General features: G+C 46.9%; 1 protein-coding gene across 4 annotated transcripts in view; it reads right to left on the bottom strand.

Moving 5' to 3' along the window:
- Positions 1 to 1,128: 1,128 nt before the first annotated feature.
- Positions 1,129 to 19,273, bottom strand: part of ZSCAN20 (zinc finger and SCAN domain containing 20) — a 32,427-nt gene continuing 14,282 nt past the window's right edge. For 3 of the 4 annotated variants that reach the window (XM_043578668.1, XM_043578669.1, XM_043578672.1), the window contains 4 exons: positions 18,945 to 19,029; positions 8,992 to 9,678; positions 6,908 to 7,336; positions 1,129 to 6,120 (listed from right to left, as the gene is read on the bottom strand). In XM_043578668.1, the coding sequence (XP_043434603.1) occupies positions 4,865 to 6,120; positions 6,908 to 7,336; positions 8,992 to 9,678; positions 18,945 to 19,029 (2,457 nt within the window). In that variant the 3' untranslated portion in view covers positions 1,129 to 4,864. The remainder of the gene's footprint in view (positions 6,121 to 6,907; positions 7,337 to 8,991; positions 9,679 to 18,944; positions 19,030 to 19,273) is intronic. The other variant, XM_043578670.1, reaches the window with a different exon arrangement.

The raw sequence follows: 19,273 nt of genomic DNA, 5'->3' as shown, positions 1-19,273 counted from the left end.
TTTTCCTAGTATTGCTTTCTCGGTCGTATTAGTCATAGCCAGCTCTAGCTATCTAGATTGATAAAAGTTCTTGTTCCTGCCTGGGTTGGCTGGTCAACTTTCATGGCCCCTGACATTTGTAACTGACCTCTGGGCCCTCCCTGCTAATGGCAAGAACATGGCAATGAGTTGCCTGTGCCCTCTGTCCTGTCTTCCAGGAAGGCAAACCCTGTGGATCTGGTCACTCTCAGAGTAACTGCTAGAAAGAGGTTATATGAAAACATGTCAACACAACCTGGAACTTCTCTTCCAGGGTGACAATGACTAATTTTCTCCCAGATCTCATCTTTGTCCCCAGATGTGCAGACCATTAGCCCATCCCAACCACTACTATAATCTACATTGGAGATTCTGACTCCTACAGGAAGAAACAATTTCCAGTGGATTCCGATCAAGGCCAAGTCCAAATCTGAAATATCACTCTCCCCACCCTCTACCAGTTCACAACCAGAATTCAAGGACAGCAGAATTTAAAAGGCAAAGAGTTGCCTATAACCCACTTCACAAAAATACAGACTGAAATTTGATTAGGAAACTTAAGTGTCTTCAGCCACAATGTCTTCTGGACATTACCAGAAGGGGTAGGTGAAGAAAGGAGGGGAAAGAACCCCCATAGAGACCCTCCACCTGTCCACCTGGGCCCTCCTCAAGTACAAAGTGTGTCAGCTCTGTTCCTGAACTGGGGGGGGGGGGGGTGGCAAATCAGAAGAGTCAGGTAAAATTCGGCCCCTTTGGCAAGCCTTTCTTTCTTTTCATCCATAATCTTTGCATCATTTGGGTCCCAGATACTTCAGATTTCCTAGCACAGAGACCCCAGGGGAAATATCAAAGCAGACATGTGGAGATGGCCAGCAGACCGAGGAGCCACCTGTTATGGACAAAAGGCAACGCCTCATGAGCTCGTACATCCACTCATGTATGAAGAACCACGGAGAACAGTGAAAGGAAGATACCAGTCCAGCACAAAGGGTATGAGATCATGCGCCCCAATCCTCCCCCACAGCCTCAATGTGTATCCCTGATTTACACCCCCTTTCCTCCATGCTTTGAGTTCAACAAGGAAAATGCCAGAAGAATCCAAAAGTTTTATTTTTTCTTTGTTTAATCAGAATAATTTATTAATTCATCAGGCCACTGCATCCCAAAATAGGATTTGACCAGCTTTAAGAGATGTACATAACACCACCAAAAAAAAACCAGAAAATAGTAAAAGATAAGGAAGTGAAAACAAAGCCAGACAAAATGAAGTCAGGGATCGATGCACAAATTGCTAACCAAAAGGGCCTGCTCAGTTTTTGGAACTGGATCTTGAACCTCTGAGCCTCCTGGTGGCCAAAATTTATCGCATTTTCATTTCACAGTCACTAAGATCAATCACCAATGTCTAGTTTTCATAAGAAATTAGTTGCTCAAGGGAAGTCCCTGGAGAAAATGCCCAGGATGTGCCGGAAGGGCTTAGCGTGACCTCCAGCCCGGCTTGCCTCACCTCCTCTGTTTCTGGGAAACTTCAGGACTGGGGTTGGGTCAGGGGCTGCATATATGATCGTGAACAAGCTTTTCCTTGTCGGCTGCTGTCTATAGGGGTATTCTCCTGCCCTGCCCACCCCCCTACCCGGTGAAGTTGGAGTGAGGGTCTTAAAGCAGCTCCTCACCATCACCAGGACATGCCCTTGACCCTCATACTCATCTCCATTGCCTCTAACTTTGCAGAAGCTTCTCCGTGGTCTGTGGACGCCCCAAAGAACTGAGGCCAGGCCATGTTCTACATTGAAGAAAGAAGGGGAGTCCTTTCCCCCACGTGTTATATTTGTCACTTGGCACCACAGTAGGGCTCCCTGAGCCCCGGTGACTCCCAAGAGATTCCAGTGCCAGTGGCTCGGTCACTGCTGCCCGAGGCTCCTCTCCTGCTTGGGCTCGCATGAATCTCTAAGGCTGATCCAGAACCAGCCTTAGAGGCACATTGTGTTTCCTTTTTCTCCCTTCCTCACCCTCTAGGCGCCACAGTTATGGAGTCTTTTCCAACAATGAAAATGTGAAAAATAAATGTGACTTCAGAAAGTACTACGTAATAGCAGACAGGATCAGAATGGTTCCCATATCAAGGGAATCCCTCACCGCACCCTCATTAGAAACGTGATGTCTGTGTGGACCCTTATTCTACCTGTTCACTGTGTGTAGGTAAAATTGTTCAACTGGATCCTGCCCTTGCCCGTTCTGACGCTCTTGACTCAGCTAAGTGGCTCTTAGAACAAAGCGGCTCTCAGCCTTGAGAAGCGGGGAGCCTGAGCCACACTGAGAAGAGGGGCCTCTTCCTCCGGGCAGCACAGGGCAGGGTCACCGGGCGCAGACTCCTCCCAGGGTTCTGACAGGGACCGGGTGGGAAGTGCACCAGAGGGCAGTGAGGTCCCCAGCGTGGGGCGGGGAAGTAGAGGGAGGTGGAGATAGTTCCAGATTTGCCTCTAGTCAGAGTGATGGAAAAGATGGCGCTAAAGACACAGTAGTGGTAATGGTGGTGTCGGGAGAGACAGCAGCAGGAGCCGTGGGAAGCAGCGGCTGCCCCCCTGGACTCCGGCACAACTTGAACCCCTCTCCTGCCAGGCCTTCCCTGACCTCGCGCTACATGTAGCACGAGCCTCCAGTCGCAGCCTGGGCAGGGGCTCGACACTGGTGTCTGCTGCTCAGAGAGGACACTAAGGAGCATCGGAAGGAGAGGTGGCATCAAGACTGAGAGAAGGGGATGCTTCACCACATTCATTCTGACCGTAGGCTCCCCTGGGAAGACTGCCCGCGGTGCTGGGGAACCACGGCCCACTGGAAAATGCCCTTAGGAGGGAGAGCGTGTCTGGGGCCCTGAGTCTGTAGGAGTCTGACTGTGTGTGCCTCACCGGCGTTGTGTGAAGGAGGCTGCTTTGTGGGCCAGTGTGTACGTAATGTGCATGCCGAATGGATGGGCCCAGGCTGAAGATGGCTGCAGGGGTCACAGTGCGTGGGGGGGGGGGGGGAGGGGGAGGGAGGGAGGGGCACGGGTGGCTGGAGAGGCCCCGGAGTCACTCAGGTAGGACTGGCAGGGAGGAGACCGGGCTCCTAAGAGGAGAGCCCAGGGCAGGAGACAGATCTGGAAGTCCCGGGCACGTACACACTGGGAAGCCAATGCCATCCGCAGCAGCCCCAGGACGGAAGTTCAGACAGCAGCCTGTGGCTTCGCACCACACCCGCACCCACTCAGTACTTCAAAGCTCTGCACCCCCGTCCCCAAAGGGGGTTACCCTTCTCCACAAAGTGACTAAACACAAACTTCTTTTTGCAGCCTGGAGGCAGGGAGCTATCCCCGACCAGGGGTGCAGGAATGGGATAAAGCAGGGAGAACCCAGGGCACCCATAGGTCCTGACCGCTGCATTCTTCAGCATGTGAGGACCCGACTGCCTCACGCTCCTTCTCGCAGGATGAAATTGTGCCACGCAGCTGGGCTGCAGGACAGCATTCAGTGCCCTCTCAGTGGGAGCACACCACCTCCTCCCACCTCCCCCCTGATCAGCCATGGCATGGCCATCAGAAACACGCTTCCGCCAACAGGGAAAGGCCCGGGGAGGCAAAACTAGAGGCCCAAGTTCCTGTAAGGCTTAACGTTCAGTTCAGCCAAGTCTAACTTGAGCAGGACTGACTCCCTGAGGAAAGGGAAATTCTTAAACCCCATTTCCTTCCCCAAAGCAGTATCTCATGGGGAGAAACATCACTGTGGTTACGGGTCTTCCCTGTCTCAACCCCCTGTATCTCTCACCCATATTGTTGCAAAGATAGAAATCCACAGCAAGTGCTTTAATAATAGCTCAGCCTTGCTCAAAGCATTGCCGGTTCAGACCATCCCAGGCCCTCTGCTCTTTAGGGATTCTCGGTTTCCCTATTTGCTAAAAGGAGAATTCATAAAGGAATTTTAGTAGGAAATGTGGTCCACAAAGTGCTTTGGGATCCTCACACCTGAGTTACCTGCCCTAATGCAGAAGGGGATTCAGGAGAATGGTCAGGAACACCTTAGGCTCCAGAGACAGATCTGGTTAAAGCCTGCCTCTGCCATTTTCAGATGCGCCACCAGGCAAGTTACTTGGCTTTCCCAAGCCTCGGCTCTCTCCTCTGGGAAATGGGGACACTATTAGTACCTATCTCCCGGCACCGCTGTGAGGAGGAGATGAGATGATGTGCACAAAGTGCTTAGCACGGAGCCTGCCAGAGTAAATGCTCGATAAATACCAGCTACTTTTGCTATTGTTAATAATTTATCAAGGACATCACTGAGGTTCCTCCTCTCTGCTGAGGTCATGGCGGTCTGCTTTAAGCCACTGATTCCCAATTATGCCCTCTCTCGCCAGTCTTAAAGCTCTCCTGTACGGATACACCCCAACCGAAATCCGCCACGTGAGAATTTGCTGATGTGTGCCAACAGAACATCTGTACCTGTGGACAGTGTGAAGGCACAGCGAGGTTTGGACTCACTGCTCAGGACCCCTGATGTACCTCTAAACTCCTACATGACCAGTTTGGCTCAAACACTGATCAAGTCCTCACGTGACAGCAAATATAAGGAGGGCCTGAGGGTTGCACAGGGTTTTTTTACAGGAGAAAAACAAATTACACTTAAGAAAAGTGCCTTCAAATCCAGACCTTTAGCATCTGTAATTCACTTCCAAATAACCTGGATTAGGCCAAGATAACTTGCCTGGGTATACACCAAGCTTAAGAATTCGGAAAGCTCCTAGCACACATCTTACGCTCTGGGGAGATTTCAATATGCGTTTATCTCTTTGCCGTGACGGGGGGCGGGGGGGCCTCCTACGATGCTTTTCCTCCTGCGTGGGTTCTCCGGTGGGCGCTGAAGTGGGAGCTATTGTTGAAGTCTTTGCCACACTCTGTGCACTTGTAGGGCTTCTCCCCAGTGTGGATTCTCTGGTGAATAATGAGACTGGAGCTCTGGTTAAAACATTTCCCACACTCTCTGCACTTGTAAGGCTTCTCTCCCGTGTGAATCCGCTGGTGAGTAATGAGGTTGGAACGGTCACGAAAGAACTTGCCACACTCCAGGCATTTGTAGGGTTTCTCTCCCGTGTGCACTCTCTGGTGCGTGATGAGCTTGGAGCGCTCACTGAAGCCCTTCCCACAGTCCACACACGTGTATGGCTTCTCCCCCGTGTGGGTTCGCTGGTGGTTAGCCAGCGTGGAGCTCTTACTGAAGTTCTTCCCACATTCAGCACATTCATACGGCTTCTCTCCCGTATGGATCCTTTGGTGACTAATGAGGGCAGAGCTCTTAGAGAAGGTTCTTCCACATTCAGGACACGGATACAGCTTTTCCCCTGAGCTGCTGCCGTGTGGGCCAGAATTCAAGTTCTTGCTGGCACTCTGAGGTTGTTCAAGAGATGTCTCTTCCGTAGAGTTCCTCCAGGGAGCACTGAAGGATGGGCTTTGGCCAAAGGTTTCCCCTGCCTCGCAGCAATGATCAGGATTGCCTCCCACGTGGATTCTCTGATGTTTCAGGAGGTTGGAGCTCTGGTTGAAGCTTTTCCAACATTGCCCACATTTATAGGGCTTTTCCCCTGTGTGGATTCTCTGGTGGGTGACAAGATTGGAGTGATCGCTAAAGCTTTTCCCACACTCAAGGCACCTGTAGGGCTTCTCTCCTGTGTGGATTCTCTGATGGGTATTGAGGTTGGAGCGATCGCTAAAGCCTTTCCCACATTCAGGGCATTTGTAAGGCTTCTCGCCTGTGTGGATCCGCTGGTGGGCAATGAAGTGCGAGCTCCGACTGAAGCTTTTCACACACGTGTCACACTTGTAGGGCTTCTCTTCCAGGTACAGGCCTTGGTGGTCGATGAGTTTTTCTAAGTCCTCTTCAGAAGAACATTCTTCCCACTGCTCCTGGGGGGGATTTCCCCACTGCCCTTCACCTCCACCTTCATTTTCACTGTCTTGCCCCCAGTCATGAGGGTGGCAAACATCCTTTCCAGTACATTTTGATAAGGCTCCAGGCAAATCCTCAAAAATATCTTGCTCTGAAATCTGGTCTTCGTCCTTATGCCTCATCTCAAAACCTGAAAACACACAGAAATGCAGTTTTCTTCGTTCATTAGTTAATATCTACTTATATATCTTATCTTGTGTCTTACAAATTTAGCTACAATGATATCTTATATTTTCTTTTTTTTTTTTTATGTTTATTTTTGAGAGAAAGAGACTGTGTGAGCAGGGAGAGGGGCAGAGAGAGAGAGAGAGAGACACAGAATCTGAAGCAGGCTCCAGGCTCTGAGCTGTCAGCACAGAGCCCGATGTGGGGCTCGAACTCACAGACTATGAGATCATGACCTGAGCTGAAGTCGGATGCTTAACCGACAGAGCCCCCAGGCACCCCATGTATCTTATATTTTCTATCTCACATCTTATGATGTGACTAACGTGAAACTGCTCAAGTTCGGGTGCATATATAAATGTGTGACCTGCAAAGCAGAGAACAGAGCCTGGAACATGGTGACCCTGCCAAGGGAGCCATGAGGCCCAGGCCACACACACAATCAGCTAGTCAGTCTCTCTGGCCAACTTCCCCATCCCTCTACTCAATAAGGAACACCTCCCTCTCCTAGTACATTCCATATAGCCTCTTATCTTGTGAAACTGAATAAACTCTATAATTTACCAAAAAATCCCAGTAAAATCAAGACCTGACTACTTCTCTCATTTGGGCAATTACACTAAGCAAATCACAAATGCTTTTCCTGGTCAATTCCACCCACTCGTGTAGTTCAGAGGCAAATGATAATGATCTGGCCCCCTTAATCTCTCATGCCTGTGGATTTGGTGGACATCAAATTACTCCAGGCTTACCAGTGTCTGGGGTGTCTGGACACAGGGTGGGAGATTTGAGGCCAACTTCATCTGCCATCTCATCCCAGGCCTCCTGGTCATCAGCCTCAGTACTGCTCTGCCCAGACCTAGAGAGACTCGCTGCCTCCCTGAGGGTTCCCATGGCTCTGACCGCAGTCCGTGCCCTCATCAGTGAGTCCAGCTCCTCATAGAAGGGGCAGGTCCCTGGTGGGTGGCTGCTCTTGGCTTTCCGGTAGCTTCGAAGGAGGTTTTTGAATCTGTACCGACATTGCTCCAGTGTCCGCAGGAAGCCCTGTGCACACAGCCGCTCTGCAATGGCCCGGTAAACCTGGCTGTTCTGGTGGCACGTGCGAAGCTTTTCAGAGAATGGGGACTCACTGAGAATGGTCAGGAAGGCCTTGGTCTCCTCGTAGCCCCAGTGCACACCTGCTGTCAGGAGTGAAGAGTTCAGAACTGTGAGGCATAATGAGACTAGCCCAGGTCATCAGGGATCAGGGGCCCCCGTTCCAATCCAATTCTCCAATACAGGCAACGGAGAAATTTCCCAGGCACCTGGGGCACCAGCAAAGAATATTCCCTTGCTTCTGAGGGGTGCGCCAGAGCCTCCCACCCCCACCCAATTCTAAGACTTTCCATTAACTCTTGAGCCTTAGTTGAAAAAGATATAGGTGGCCATATTATACCAGGTGACCCCACTTCTGGCTTCAGTTGACTGGTGTGGGGAAAGGCCTGTAATTGGGATCTAAGAGACTTTCTCTATATCCATTCAATACATATCCTCTAGTTTTATTTTATGAACTTTCTTCTGAACAAACAAGGGAACTGAGAGTCCCTAGACAGAAACGTAACTCAAATAATGTTACAAGAGCATCCAACTAAGGATGCCCTTTCCTCTTTTTGGAGGAATGAACAGGAAGTGTTCTGTTCTCAGTTCCTCGGCAGGTAAATGATGCAGCCTGGGGAGGCAGCATCGTGGAGAGGAAAACTACATAAAGATGGAGGCAGGACCTCTGGGCTCTGATCCTGACTCTGCCCCTACCTCATTGTGTAACTTTACATAAGACATTCCATCTCTTGGGCTTCAGTGTTTTTCCACTTTTACAATGACTGGGTGTTTCTCAATCATCACTTGTTCAACTATATACTGTTGTGATTTCTGTTATATATTAAAAACTTCACTCAGTATCTTTCCTTACCTAAATTTACCGTAAAATCACAAGTTGATGTTCTCATGCACATTAAACTTAAAAGTACACTCGTGTGGAGCACCTGGGTGGCTCGGTCGGTTAGGCGTCCGACACTTGGTTTTGGCTCAGGTCATAATCTCATGGTTTCGTGGGTTTGAGTCCCACATCAGGCTCTGTGCTGGTGGCGTGGAGCCTGCTTGGGATTCTCTCTCTCTCACTCTCTCTGCCCCTACCCCAGTCACACTGTCTCTGTCCCTCTCAAAAAAATAAACATTAAAAACTTAAAAAAAAAAAGGAACACTCGTGTAACACTATGACCATCCATACTCCTAGTGACACACTTTGGCAAATATAGTTGATGGGTTTGAACTGCAAAGATTCATTTATACAACAGATTTTTCTATATATATAATACAGTAGTGTAAATGTATTTTCTTATGATTTTAACAACACCTTTTCTCTAGCTTGCTTTACTGTAAGAATATACATATAATACATATAACATATAAATACATGTTATTTATACTATCAGTAAGGCTTCTGGTCCGTAGTATGCTACCAATGGTCAAGTTTGTCGGGAGTCAAAAGTTGAATGTGCATCGATCAAACGAGCAGAGATCAGTACTCTAGCCCTGCATTGTTCAAGGGTCAACTAACACTGAATTAGCTCTTTAAGGTCCCTTAAGTTTTTAAAAGTTTGCTTCTATAACTAAGAAAACTCATTCTAGGAAATTGATCATAGAAGGAAAGAGTAGGAGTTTGAGGACAATCTAAGGAACTTAACACCAGTGGCATCAATCTGGACTTGCGATCCGGTCTGTGCCCTGAACTCAGGGAGCAGAGGTTTGGCTGGTAAGAGAGTTGGAGTCAGGATCCACTAAACCCCCTTGTTCTTACCAATACGACTCTGGAACAGAGCTGGGCCCCCTGGAATCCTGGGCTCCTGGACAGACTCATCAGTGGCCAGGTCATCACCATTACAATCTTCTGCTGTCTCTTCAGGCTCCCAGCCCCCTTCCTCCTGTTCATCCATCTCTGCATCACTGTCCCCCAGCCTGGGGAGCACCACAGCCTCTCCTGGGCCATCAGTGGCTCTGATGGCCGTCCGCGCCCTCACCAGGGCCTCCAGCTCCTCATAGAAGGGGCAGGTCCCTGGTGGGTGGCTGCTCTTGGCTTTCCGGTAGTTCCGCAGGAGGTTTTTGACTCTGTAGCGACACTGCTCCAGTGTCCGCAGGAAGCCCCTTGCCCTCAGCCGCTCTGCAATGGCCCGGTAAACCTGGCGGTTCTGGTGACAAGTCCGGAGCTTTTCAGAGAAAGGAGACTCACTCAAAATTGCCAGAAAAGTCTTGGTCTCCTCATAACCCCAGTGCACACCTGACACCTTCATGTCCTCCGTGTCCCATTGGTGTTGTTCCTCCCAGGCCCTGGAATCTCTCCAGGCCGATGCCTGGGCTGGTTTTGTTTGCTCATTATCCAAGGTGTAATCTGCAGTGTTCCTCTTTCCAGAATTGATAAAGCTCGGACGCCAAAATCCTGGTCCTTGCTCTCGCTGGCAGTTGATACCTGGTTTGGAAACTGGAGCCCCTAATAGAAAGAAAGAAAAGAAAAGATTAAGTACAAATGACACATTGAGCAGAGTGCTCGTCCAAACTGCCCCTGGAATGGAGCACTGCCCTGCACACAGCTATTCAGACATTCCCATGCCAATTCCCAACATTAATTGACCAGTTTGCTCTGTTCATTTGCTTTCTTTGTTGTTGCTACAAAACATATCACACAAAGAGTGAGTGTTACTGGTCCACAGATGGGCACGTAGCCTAAACTAGCCCAAGCAGAATGAATTTAATGGCTGGAGGAAAGTTTTCCCTCTCTCTCACTCATTCAGTGTGTGTGTGTGTGTGTGTGTGTGTGTGTGTGTGTGTAAGAGACAGGGACAGAGACAGAGAGAGTCTCTCTCACTAGGAAACTTGTGAGCCCAACTGCCATTGGCATGTATCTTTTGATTATGACACATGATAACTTTAGTGCAAAGCTGACACTGAGGACGGCAGAGGAGAGAAAAAGAACCTAGGGTCTGCCGTGACACTGCGGAACCACTTTGTACTGTGATTGGAGCATGTCCTCCTTCAACGTCCAAAAACATGAGAAAATATATTTTCTTATTTTTTAAAACACTTTGCAATGTCTAAAGAAAGGACTGCTGTCCCAACAGCTCCCAGCCCTAACAAAACAGCCTTATCACAATCCCAGACTTTAGCCTCTACTACAAAGCTAAAATCATCAAGACAGCATGGTATTGGCATAAAAACAGACACATAGACCAATGGAATAGAATAAGAGACTCCAGAACTGGACCCACAAAAGTATGGCCAACTAATCTTTGACAAAGCAGGAAAGAATATCCAATGGAAAAAAGTCTCTTTAACAAATGGTGTCAGGAGAACTGGACAGCAACATGCAGAAGAATGAAACTAGACCACTTTCTTACACCATTCACAAAAATGAAGGACCTGAATGTGAGACAAGAAAGCATCAAAACCCTAGAGGAGAGGAGTTGCGGCAAGATGGCGGCTTAGGAGGACGCTGGGCTCACCGCACGTCCTGCTGATCACTTAGATTCCATCTACACCTGCCTAAATAACCCAGAAAACCGCCAGAGGATTAGCAGAACGGAGTCGCCGGAGCCAAACGCAGACGAGAGGCCCACGGAAGAGGGTAGGAAGGGCGGCGAGGCGGTGCGCGCTCCACGGTCTGGCGGGAGGGAGCCGGGGCGGAGGGGCGGCTCACCGGCCAAGCAGAGCCCCCGAGTCGGGCTTGCAAAAGCGGAGGGGCCTGACGGACTGTGTTCCCACAACAAGCGCGACTTAGCGTCTGGGAGGTCATAAATTAACAGCTCTGCTCGGAAAGCGGGAAGGCTGGAGGACAAAGGGAGGGAGAGCTGCTGAGCACCCTGACAACAGAGCTCAGTTTGGTGGGGAACAAAGGCGCTCGCCAGCGCCATTTCCCCCGCCCATCCCCCAGCCGAAATCCCAAAGGGAACCGGTTCCTGCCAGGGAACTTGCTCGATCCGCGCAAACACTCTGCGCTTCGGCGGAGCCAAACCTCCAGCAGCGGATCTGACTCCCTCCCGCTGCGACAGAGCCCCTCCTGAAGTGGATCACCTAAGGAGAAGCGATCTAAGCCTGCCCCTCCTGCCCCCGAGCACCTTGCCTACCCACCCCAGCTAATACGCCAGATCCCCAGCATCACAAGCCTGGCAGGGTGCAAGTAGCCCAGACGAGCCACACCACCCCACAGTGAATCCCACCCCTAGGAGAGGGGAAGAGAAGGCACACACCAGTCTGACTGTGGCCCCAGCGGTGGGCTGGGGGCAGACATCAGGTCTGACTGCGGCCCCGCCCACCAACTCCAGTTATACACCACAGCACAGGGGAAGTGCCCTGCAGGTCCTCACCACGCCAGGGACTATCCAAAATGACCAAGCGGAAGAACTCCCCTCAGAAGAATCTCCAGGAAATAACAACAGCTAATGAGCTGATCAAAAAGGATTTAAATAATATAACAGAAAGTGAATTTAGAATAATAGTCATAAAATTAATCGCTGGGCTTGAAAACAGTATACAGGACAGCAGAGAATCTCTTGCTACAGACATCAAGGGACTAAGGAACAGTCACGAGGAGCTGAAAAACGCTTTAAACGAAATGCATAACAAAATGGAAACCACCACAGCTCGGCTTGAAGAGGCAGGAGAGAATAGGTGAACTAGAAGATAAAGTTATGGAAAAAGAGGAAGCTGAGAAAAAGAGAGATAAAAAAATCCAGGAGTATGAGGGGAAAATTAGAGAATTAAGTGATACACTAAAAAGAAATAATATACGCATAATTGGTATCCCAGAGGAGGAAGAGAGAGGGAAAGGTGCTGAAGGGGTACTTGAAGAAATAATAGCTGAGAACTTCCCTGAACTGGGGAAGGAAAAAGGCATTGAAATCCAAGAGGCACAGAGAACTCCCTTCAGACGTAACTTGAATCGATCTTCTGCACGACATATCATAGTGAAACTGGCAAAATACAAGGATAAAGAGAAAATTCTGAAAGCAGCAAGGGGTAAACGTGCCCTCACATATAAAGGGAGACCTATAAGACTCGTGACTGATCTCTCTTTTGAAACTTGGCAGGCCAGAAAGAATTGGCACGAGATTTTCAGGGTGCTAGACAGAAAAAATATGCAGCCAAGAATCCTTTTTCCAGCAAGTCTGTCATTTAGAATAGAAGGAGAGATAAAGGTCTTCCCAAACAAACAAAAACTGAAGGAATTTGTCACCACTAAACCAGCCCTACAAGAGATCCTAAGGGGGACCCTGTGAGACAAAGTCCCAGAGACATCACTATAAGCATAAGACATACAGACATCACAATGACTCTAAACCCGTATCTTTCTATAATAACACTGAATGTAAATGGATTAAATGCGCCAACCAAAAGACATAGGGTATCAGAATGGATAAAAAAACAAGACCCATCTATTTGCTGTCTACAAGAGACTCATTTTAGACCTGAGGACACCTTTAGATTGAGAGTGAGGGGATGGAGAACTATTTATCATGCGACTGGAAGCCAAAAGAAAGCTGGAGTAGCCATACTTATATCAGACAAACTAGACTTTAAATTAAAAGCTGTAACAAGAGATGAAGAAGGACATTATATAATAGTTACAGGGTCTATCCATCAGGAAGAGCTAACAATTATAAATGTCTATGCACCGAATACCGGAGCCCCCAAATATATAAAACAATTACTCATAAACATAAGCAACCTTATTGATAAGAATGTGGTAATTGCAGGGGACTTTAATACACCACTTACAGAAATGGATAGATCATCTAGACACACGGTCAATAAAGAAACAAGGGCCCTGAATGAGACATTGGATCAGATGGACTTGACAGATATATTTAGAACTCTGCATCCCAAAGCAACAGAATATACTTTCTTCTCGAGTGCACATGGAACATTCTCCAAAATGGATCATATACTGGGTCACAAAACAGCCCTTCATAAGGTTACAAGAATTGAAATTATACCATGCTTACTTTCAGACCACAATGCTATGAAGCTTGAAATCAACCACAGAAAAAAGTCTGGAAAACCTCCAAAAGCATGGAGGTTAAAGAACACCCTACTAATGAATGAGTGGGTCAACCAGGCAATTAGAGAAGAAATTAAAAAATATATGGAAACAAACAAAAATGAAAATACAACAATCCAAACGCTTTGGGACGCAGCAAAGGCAGTCCTGAGAGGAAAATACATTGCAATCCAGGCCTATCTCAAGAAACAAGAAAAATCCCAAATACAAAATCTAACAGCACACCTAAAGGAACTAGAAGCAGAACAGCAAAGGCAGCCTAAGCCCAGCAGAAGAAGAGAAATAATAAAGATCAGAGCAGAAATAAACAATATAGAAACTAAAAAAACTGTAGAGCAGATCAATGAAACCAAGAGTTGGTTTTTTGAAAAAATAAACAAAATTGACAAACCTCTAGCCAGGCTTCTCAAAAAGAAAAGGGAGATGACCCAAATAGATAAAATCATGAATGAAAATGGAATTATTACAACCAATCCCTCAGAGATACAAACAATTATCAGGGAATACTATGAAAAATTATATGCCAACAAATTGGACAACCTGGAAGAAATGGACAAATTCCTGAACACCCACACTCTTCCAAAACTCAATCAGGAGGAAATAGAAAGCTTGAACAGACCCATAACCAGCGAAGAAATTGAATTGGTTATCAAAAATCTCCCAACAAATAAGAGTCCAGGACCAGATGGCTTCCCAGGGGAGTTCTACCAGACGTTTAAAGCAGAGATAATACCTATCCTTCTCAAGCTATTCCAAGAAATAGAAAGGGAAGGAAAACTTCCAGACTCATTCTATGAAGCCAGTATTACTTTGATTCCTAAACCAGACAGAGACCCAGTAAAAAAAGAGAACTACAGGCCAATATCCCTGATGAATATGGATGCAAAAATTCTCAATAAGATACTAGCAAATCGAATTCAACGGCATATAAAAAGAATTATTCACCATGATCAAGTGGGATTCATTCCTGGGATGCAGGGCTGGTTCAACATTCGCAAATCAATCAACGTGATACATCACATTAACAAAAAAAGAGAGAAGAACCATATGATCCTGTCAATCGATGCAGAAAAGGCCTTCGACAAAATCCAGCACCCTTTCTTAATAAAAACCCTTGAGAAAGTCGGGATAGAAGGAACATACTTAAAGATCATAAAAGCCATTTATGAAAAGCCCACAGCTAACATCATCCTCAACGGGGAAAAACTGAAAGCTTTTTCCCTGAGATCAGGAACACGACAAGGATGCCCACTCTCACCGCTGCTGTTTAACATAGTGCTGGAAGTTCTAGCATCAGCAATCAGACAACAAAAGGAAATCAAAGGCATCAAAATTGGCAAAGATGAAGTCAAGCTTTCGCTTTTTGCAGATGACATGATATTATACATGGAAAATCCGATAGACTCCACCAAAAGTCTGCTAGAACTGATACAGGAATTCAGCAAAGTTGCAGGATACAAAATCAATGTACAGAAATCAGTTGCATTCTTATACACTAACAATGAAGCAACAGAAAGACAAATAAAGAAACTGATCCCATTCACAATTGCACCAAGAAGCATAAAATACCTAGGAATAAATCTAACCAAAGATGTAAAGGATCTGTATGCTGAAAACTATAGAAAGCTTATGAAGGAAATTGAAGAAGATTTAAAGAAATGGAAAGACATTCCCTGCTCATGGATTGGAAAAATAAATATTGTCAAAATGTCAATACTACCCAAAGCTATCTACACATTCAATGCAATCCCAATCAAAATTGCACCAGCATTCTTCTCGAAACTAGAACAAGCAATCCTAAAATTCATATGGAACCACAAAAGGCCCCAAATAGCCAAAGGAATTTTGAAGAAGAAGACCAAAGCAGGAGGCATCACAATCCCAGACTTTAGCCTCTACTACAAAGCTGTCATCATCAAGACAGCATGGTATTGGCACCAAAACAGACACATAGACCAATGGAATAGAATAGAAACCCCAGAACTAGACCCACAAACGTATGGCCAACTCATCTTTGACAAAGCAGGAAAGAACATCCAATGGAAAAAAGACAGCCTCTTTAACAAATGGTGCTGGGAGAACTGGACAGCAACATGCAGAAGGTTGAAACTAGACCACTTTCTCACACCATTCACAAAAATAAACTCAAAATGGATAAAGGACCTAAATGTGAGACAGGAAACCATCAAAACCTTAGAGGAGAAAGCAGGAAAAGACCTCTCTGACCTCAGCCGTAGCAATGTCTTACTCGACACATCCCCAAAGGCAAGGGAATTAAAAGCAAAAGTGAATTACTGGGACCTTATGAAGATAAAAAGCTTCTGCACAGCAAAGGAAACAACCAACAAAACTAAAAGGCAACCAACGGAATGGGAAAAGATATTCGCAAATGACATATCGGACAAAGGGCTAGTATCCAAAATCTATAAAGAGCTCACCAAACTCCACACCCAAAAAACAAATAACCCAGTGAAGAAATGGGCAGAAAACATGAATAGACACTTCTCTAAAGAAGACATCCGGATGGCCAACAGGCACATGAAAAGATGTTCAGCGTCGCTCCTTATCAGGGAAATACAAATCAAAACCACACTCAGGTATCACCTCACGCCAGTCAGAGTGGCCAAAATGAACAAATCAGGAGACTATAGATGCTGGAGAGGATGTGGAGAAACGGGAACCCTCTTGCACTGTTGGTGGGAATGCAAATTGGTGCAGCCGCTCTGGAAAGCAGTGTGGAGGTTCCTCAGAAAATTAAAAATAGACCTACCCTATGACCCAGCAATAGCACTGCTAGGAATTTATCCAAGGGATACAGGAGCACTGATGCATAGGGTCACTTGTACCCCAATGTTCATAGCAGCACTCTCAACAATAGCCAAATTATGGAAAGAGCCTAAATGTCCATCAACTGATGAATGGATAAAGAAATTGTGGTTTATATACACAATGGAATATTACGTGGCAATGAGAAAAAATGAAATATGGCCTTTTGTAGCAACGTGGATGGAACTGGAGAGTGTGATGCTAAGTGAAATAAGCCATACAGAGAAAGACAGATACCATATGGTTTCACTCTTATGTGGATCCTGAGAAACTTAACAGGAACCCATGGGGGAGGGGAAGGAAAAAAAAAAAAAAAAAAGAGGTTAGAATGGGAGAGAGCCAAAGCATAAGAGACTGTTAAAAACTGAGAACAAACTGAGGGTTGATGGGGGGTGGGAGGGAGGAGAGGGTGGGTGATGGGTATTGAGGAGGGCACCTTTTGGGATGAGCACTGGGTGTTGTATGGAAACCAATTTGTCAATAAATTTCAGAAAAAAAAAAAAAAAAAAAACCCTAGAGGAGAAAGCAGGGAAAAACCTCTCTGACCTCAGCCACAGCAATTTCTTACTTGACACATCTCCAAAGGCAAGGGAATTAAAAGCAAAAATGAACTATTGGGACCTCATGAAGATAAAAAGCTTCTGCACTGCAAAGGAAACAATCAACAAAACTAAAAGGCAACCGACAGAATGGGAAAAGATATTTGCAAATGGTGTATCAGACAAAGGGCTAGTATCCAAAATCTATAAAGAACTCACCAAACTCCACACCCGAAAAACAAATAACCCAGTGAAGAAATGGGCAGAAAACATGAATAGACACTTCTCTAAAGAAGACATCCAGATGGCCAACAGGCACATGAAAAGATGCTCAACGTCACTCCTCATCAGGGAAATACAAATCAAAACCCACTGAGATATCACCTCACGCCAGTCAGAGTGGCTAAAATAAATGAATCAGGATACTATAGATGCTGGAGAGGATGTGGAGAAACGGGAAACCTCTTACACTGTTGGTGGGAATGCAAACTGATGCAGCCGCTCTGGAAAACAGTGTAGAGGTTCCTCAAAAAATTAAAAATAGATCTACCCTATGACCCAGCAATAGCACTACTAGGAATTTACCCAAGGGATATAGGAGTGCTGATGCTTAGGGGCACTTATACCCCAATGTTTACAGCAGTACTTTCAGCAATGGCTAAACTATGGAAAGAGCCTAAATGTCCATCAACTGATGAATGGATAAAGAAAATGTGGTTTATATACACAATGGAATACTACTTGGCAATGAGAAAGAATGAAATTTGGCCATTTGTAGCAACATGGATGGAACTGGAGGGTGTTATGCTAAATGAAATAAGGCATATAGAGAAAGACAGATACCGTATGTTTTCACTCTTATGTGGATCCTGAGAAACTTAACAGAAGACTATGGGGGAGGGGAAAGAAAAAATAAAAGAGAGGGAGGGAGCCAAACCATAAGAGACTCTTAAAAACTGAAAATAAACTGGGGCACCTGGGTGGCTCAGTCAGTTGGGCGTCTGACTTTGGCTCAGGTCATGATCTCACGGTCCATGGGTTTGAGCCCCGTGACGGGCTCTGTGCTGACAGCTCAGAGCCTGGAGCCTGCTTCAGATTCTGTGTCTCCCTCTCTCTCTGCCCCTCCCCCGCTCCAGCTCTGTCTCTGTCTCTCTCAAAAATAAACAAACATTAAAAAAATTTTTTTTTAAAAACTGAAAATAAACTGAAGGTTGATGGGGGGCGGGAGGGAGGAGAAAGTGGGTGATGGGTATTGAGGAGGACACCTGTTGGGATGGGCACTGGGTGTTGTATGGAAACCAATTTGACAATAAATTTTATATTAAAAAAAAAAAACAGGAAGCCTTTCATTAAAATAAATATTCAAGGTCAGGTGCCTGGGTGGCTCAGTCAGTTAAGCATCTGACTTCGGCTCAGGTCATGACCTCATGGTTTGTGAGTTCGAGCCCCACATCAGGCTCCATGCTGACAGCTCACAGCCCAGAGCCTGCTTCAGATTCTGTGTCTCCCTCTCTCTCTGTCCCTCCCCTGCTTGTGCTCTCTCTCTCTCTCTCAAAAATAAATAAACATTTTAAAAATTTGTAATAAATAAATATTCGAGGAAAACTAGATGAAAAAGAGTTGAGAGCTAAAAGAAACTTAAGGATTACCCAGTTCAACACTTCCCAAAGTTTGTTCTGCTGAACACTATCTTCCCAAGATATCATGGTTTATGTAAAAAAGGAGTTATGCTGTCAGGCAAGGTGCCCACAAGCTTCCCATGTCTCCCCTCACCGACAGGAGGCGGGCCTATCACTGTCTCTTCCACTTTATCCCTCTCTCACGTCTAACCCATCATTCTGACCCAAGCTCCGCAGGGAAACGGTTCGTGTTTGTTTGGCTCCCGTGGAGATGCACTTACGAAAACAGGAGTCGGTGCTGGCCGTGTGGGTTTTTGAGCCCCGTGACGTTTACTTCTCACTGTGGTTTAGTACATCAGTCTCATGGGCTCAGCTCACTGGGGACTGCCCCTGAGAGATGGACCCTGTTTGATGCTGCCAAGACTGGATTTCTGAGACAGCCCCAGGAGCATGCTGAGTGTACTGAGGAAATGAGGAAACGACCCCCAGAGGGCAGGCCCTCGGAAGCCAGCCGCCAGCCTCTATCCGGGCAGACCCCACGCCCCATGCTCCACCCCTGCCACCAGTGCTGTGGCCACAGAGCGCATGTGTTCTTCCTGTGTCTGAAGCTCCAGACTTCGCAGAGCCCCAAGTCTTAAGGGAGTGATGAAACAGCCTCTGGGAACTGAGTGTACCAGAAACCCGACAACATCTTCTTGAGAGGGCACGGTTTCCTTACCCAGGGACACGCCATTCCCACAGCTGTCTCCTGGGGGGTCCTCGCAGAACTCCTTCTCAGCGTGTTTACTGGGGCCCAGGGCTTCCTGTGAGATGTACAAGACAAGGACCTCAGTTGGAAATGGCCTGGCAACGCGACCAGGCCCCGGGAAAGATAACGGATGCAGGGATACCATGTGTGAGGCCAGTGTCACAAGGAGCAGCATGACCGTGGAGAGGCCAGCAGACTGGGGGCCAAGGGCAGAGGCTAATACCCCAGGACATATGTCCTTCTGCTGAGGGCAGGCCACAGAGTGAGGAGAGGGGCACAGGCGCAAGGGCACAGGAGGA

This window comes from Prionailurus bengalensis, chromosome C1 (assembly GCF_016509475.1).
Source record: "Prionailurus bengalensis isolate Pbe53 chromosome C1, Fcat_Pben_1.1_paternal_pri, whole genome shotgun sequence".
In the NCBI taxonomy this organism is placed as follows: domain Eukaryota; kingdom Metazoa; phylum Chordata; class Mammalia; order Carnivora; family Felidae; genus Prionailurus; species Prionailurus bengalensis.
Note: the sequence above shows the minus strand (reverse complement) of the source record. Positions and strands in the feature narration are given on the sequence as shown.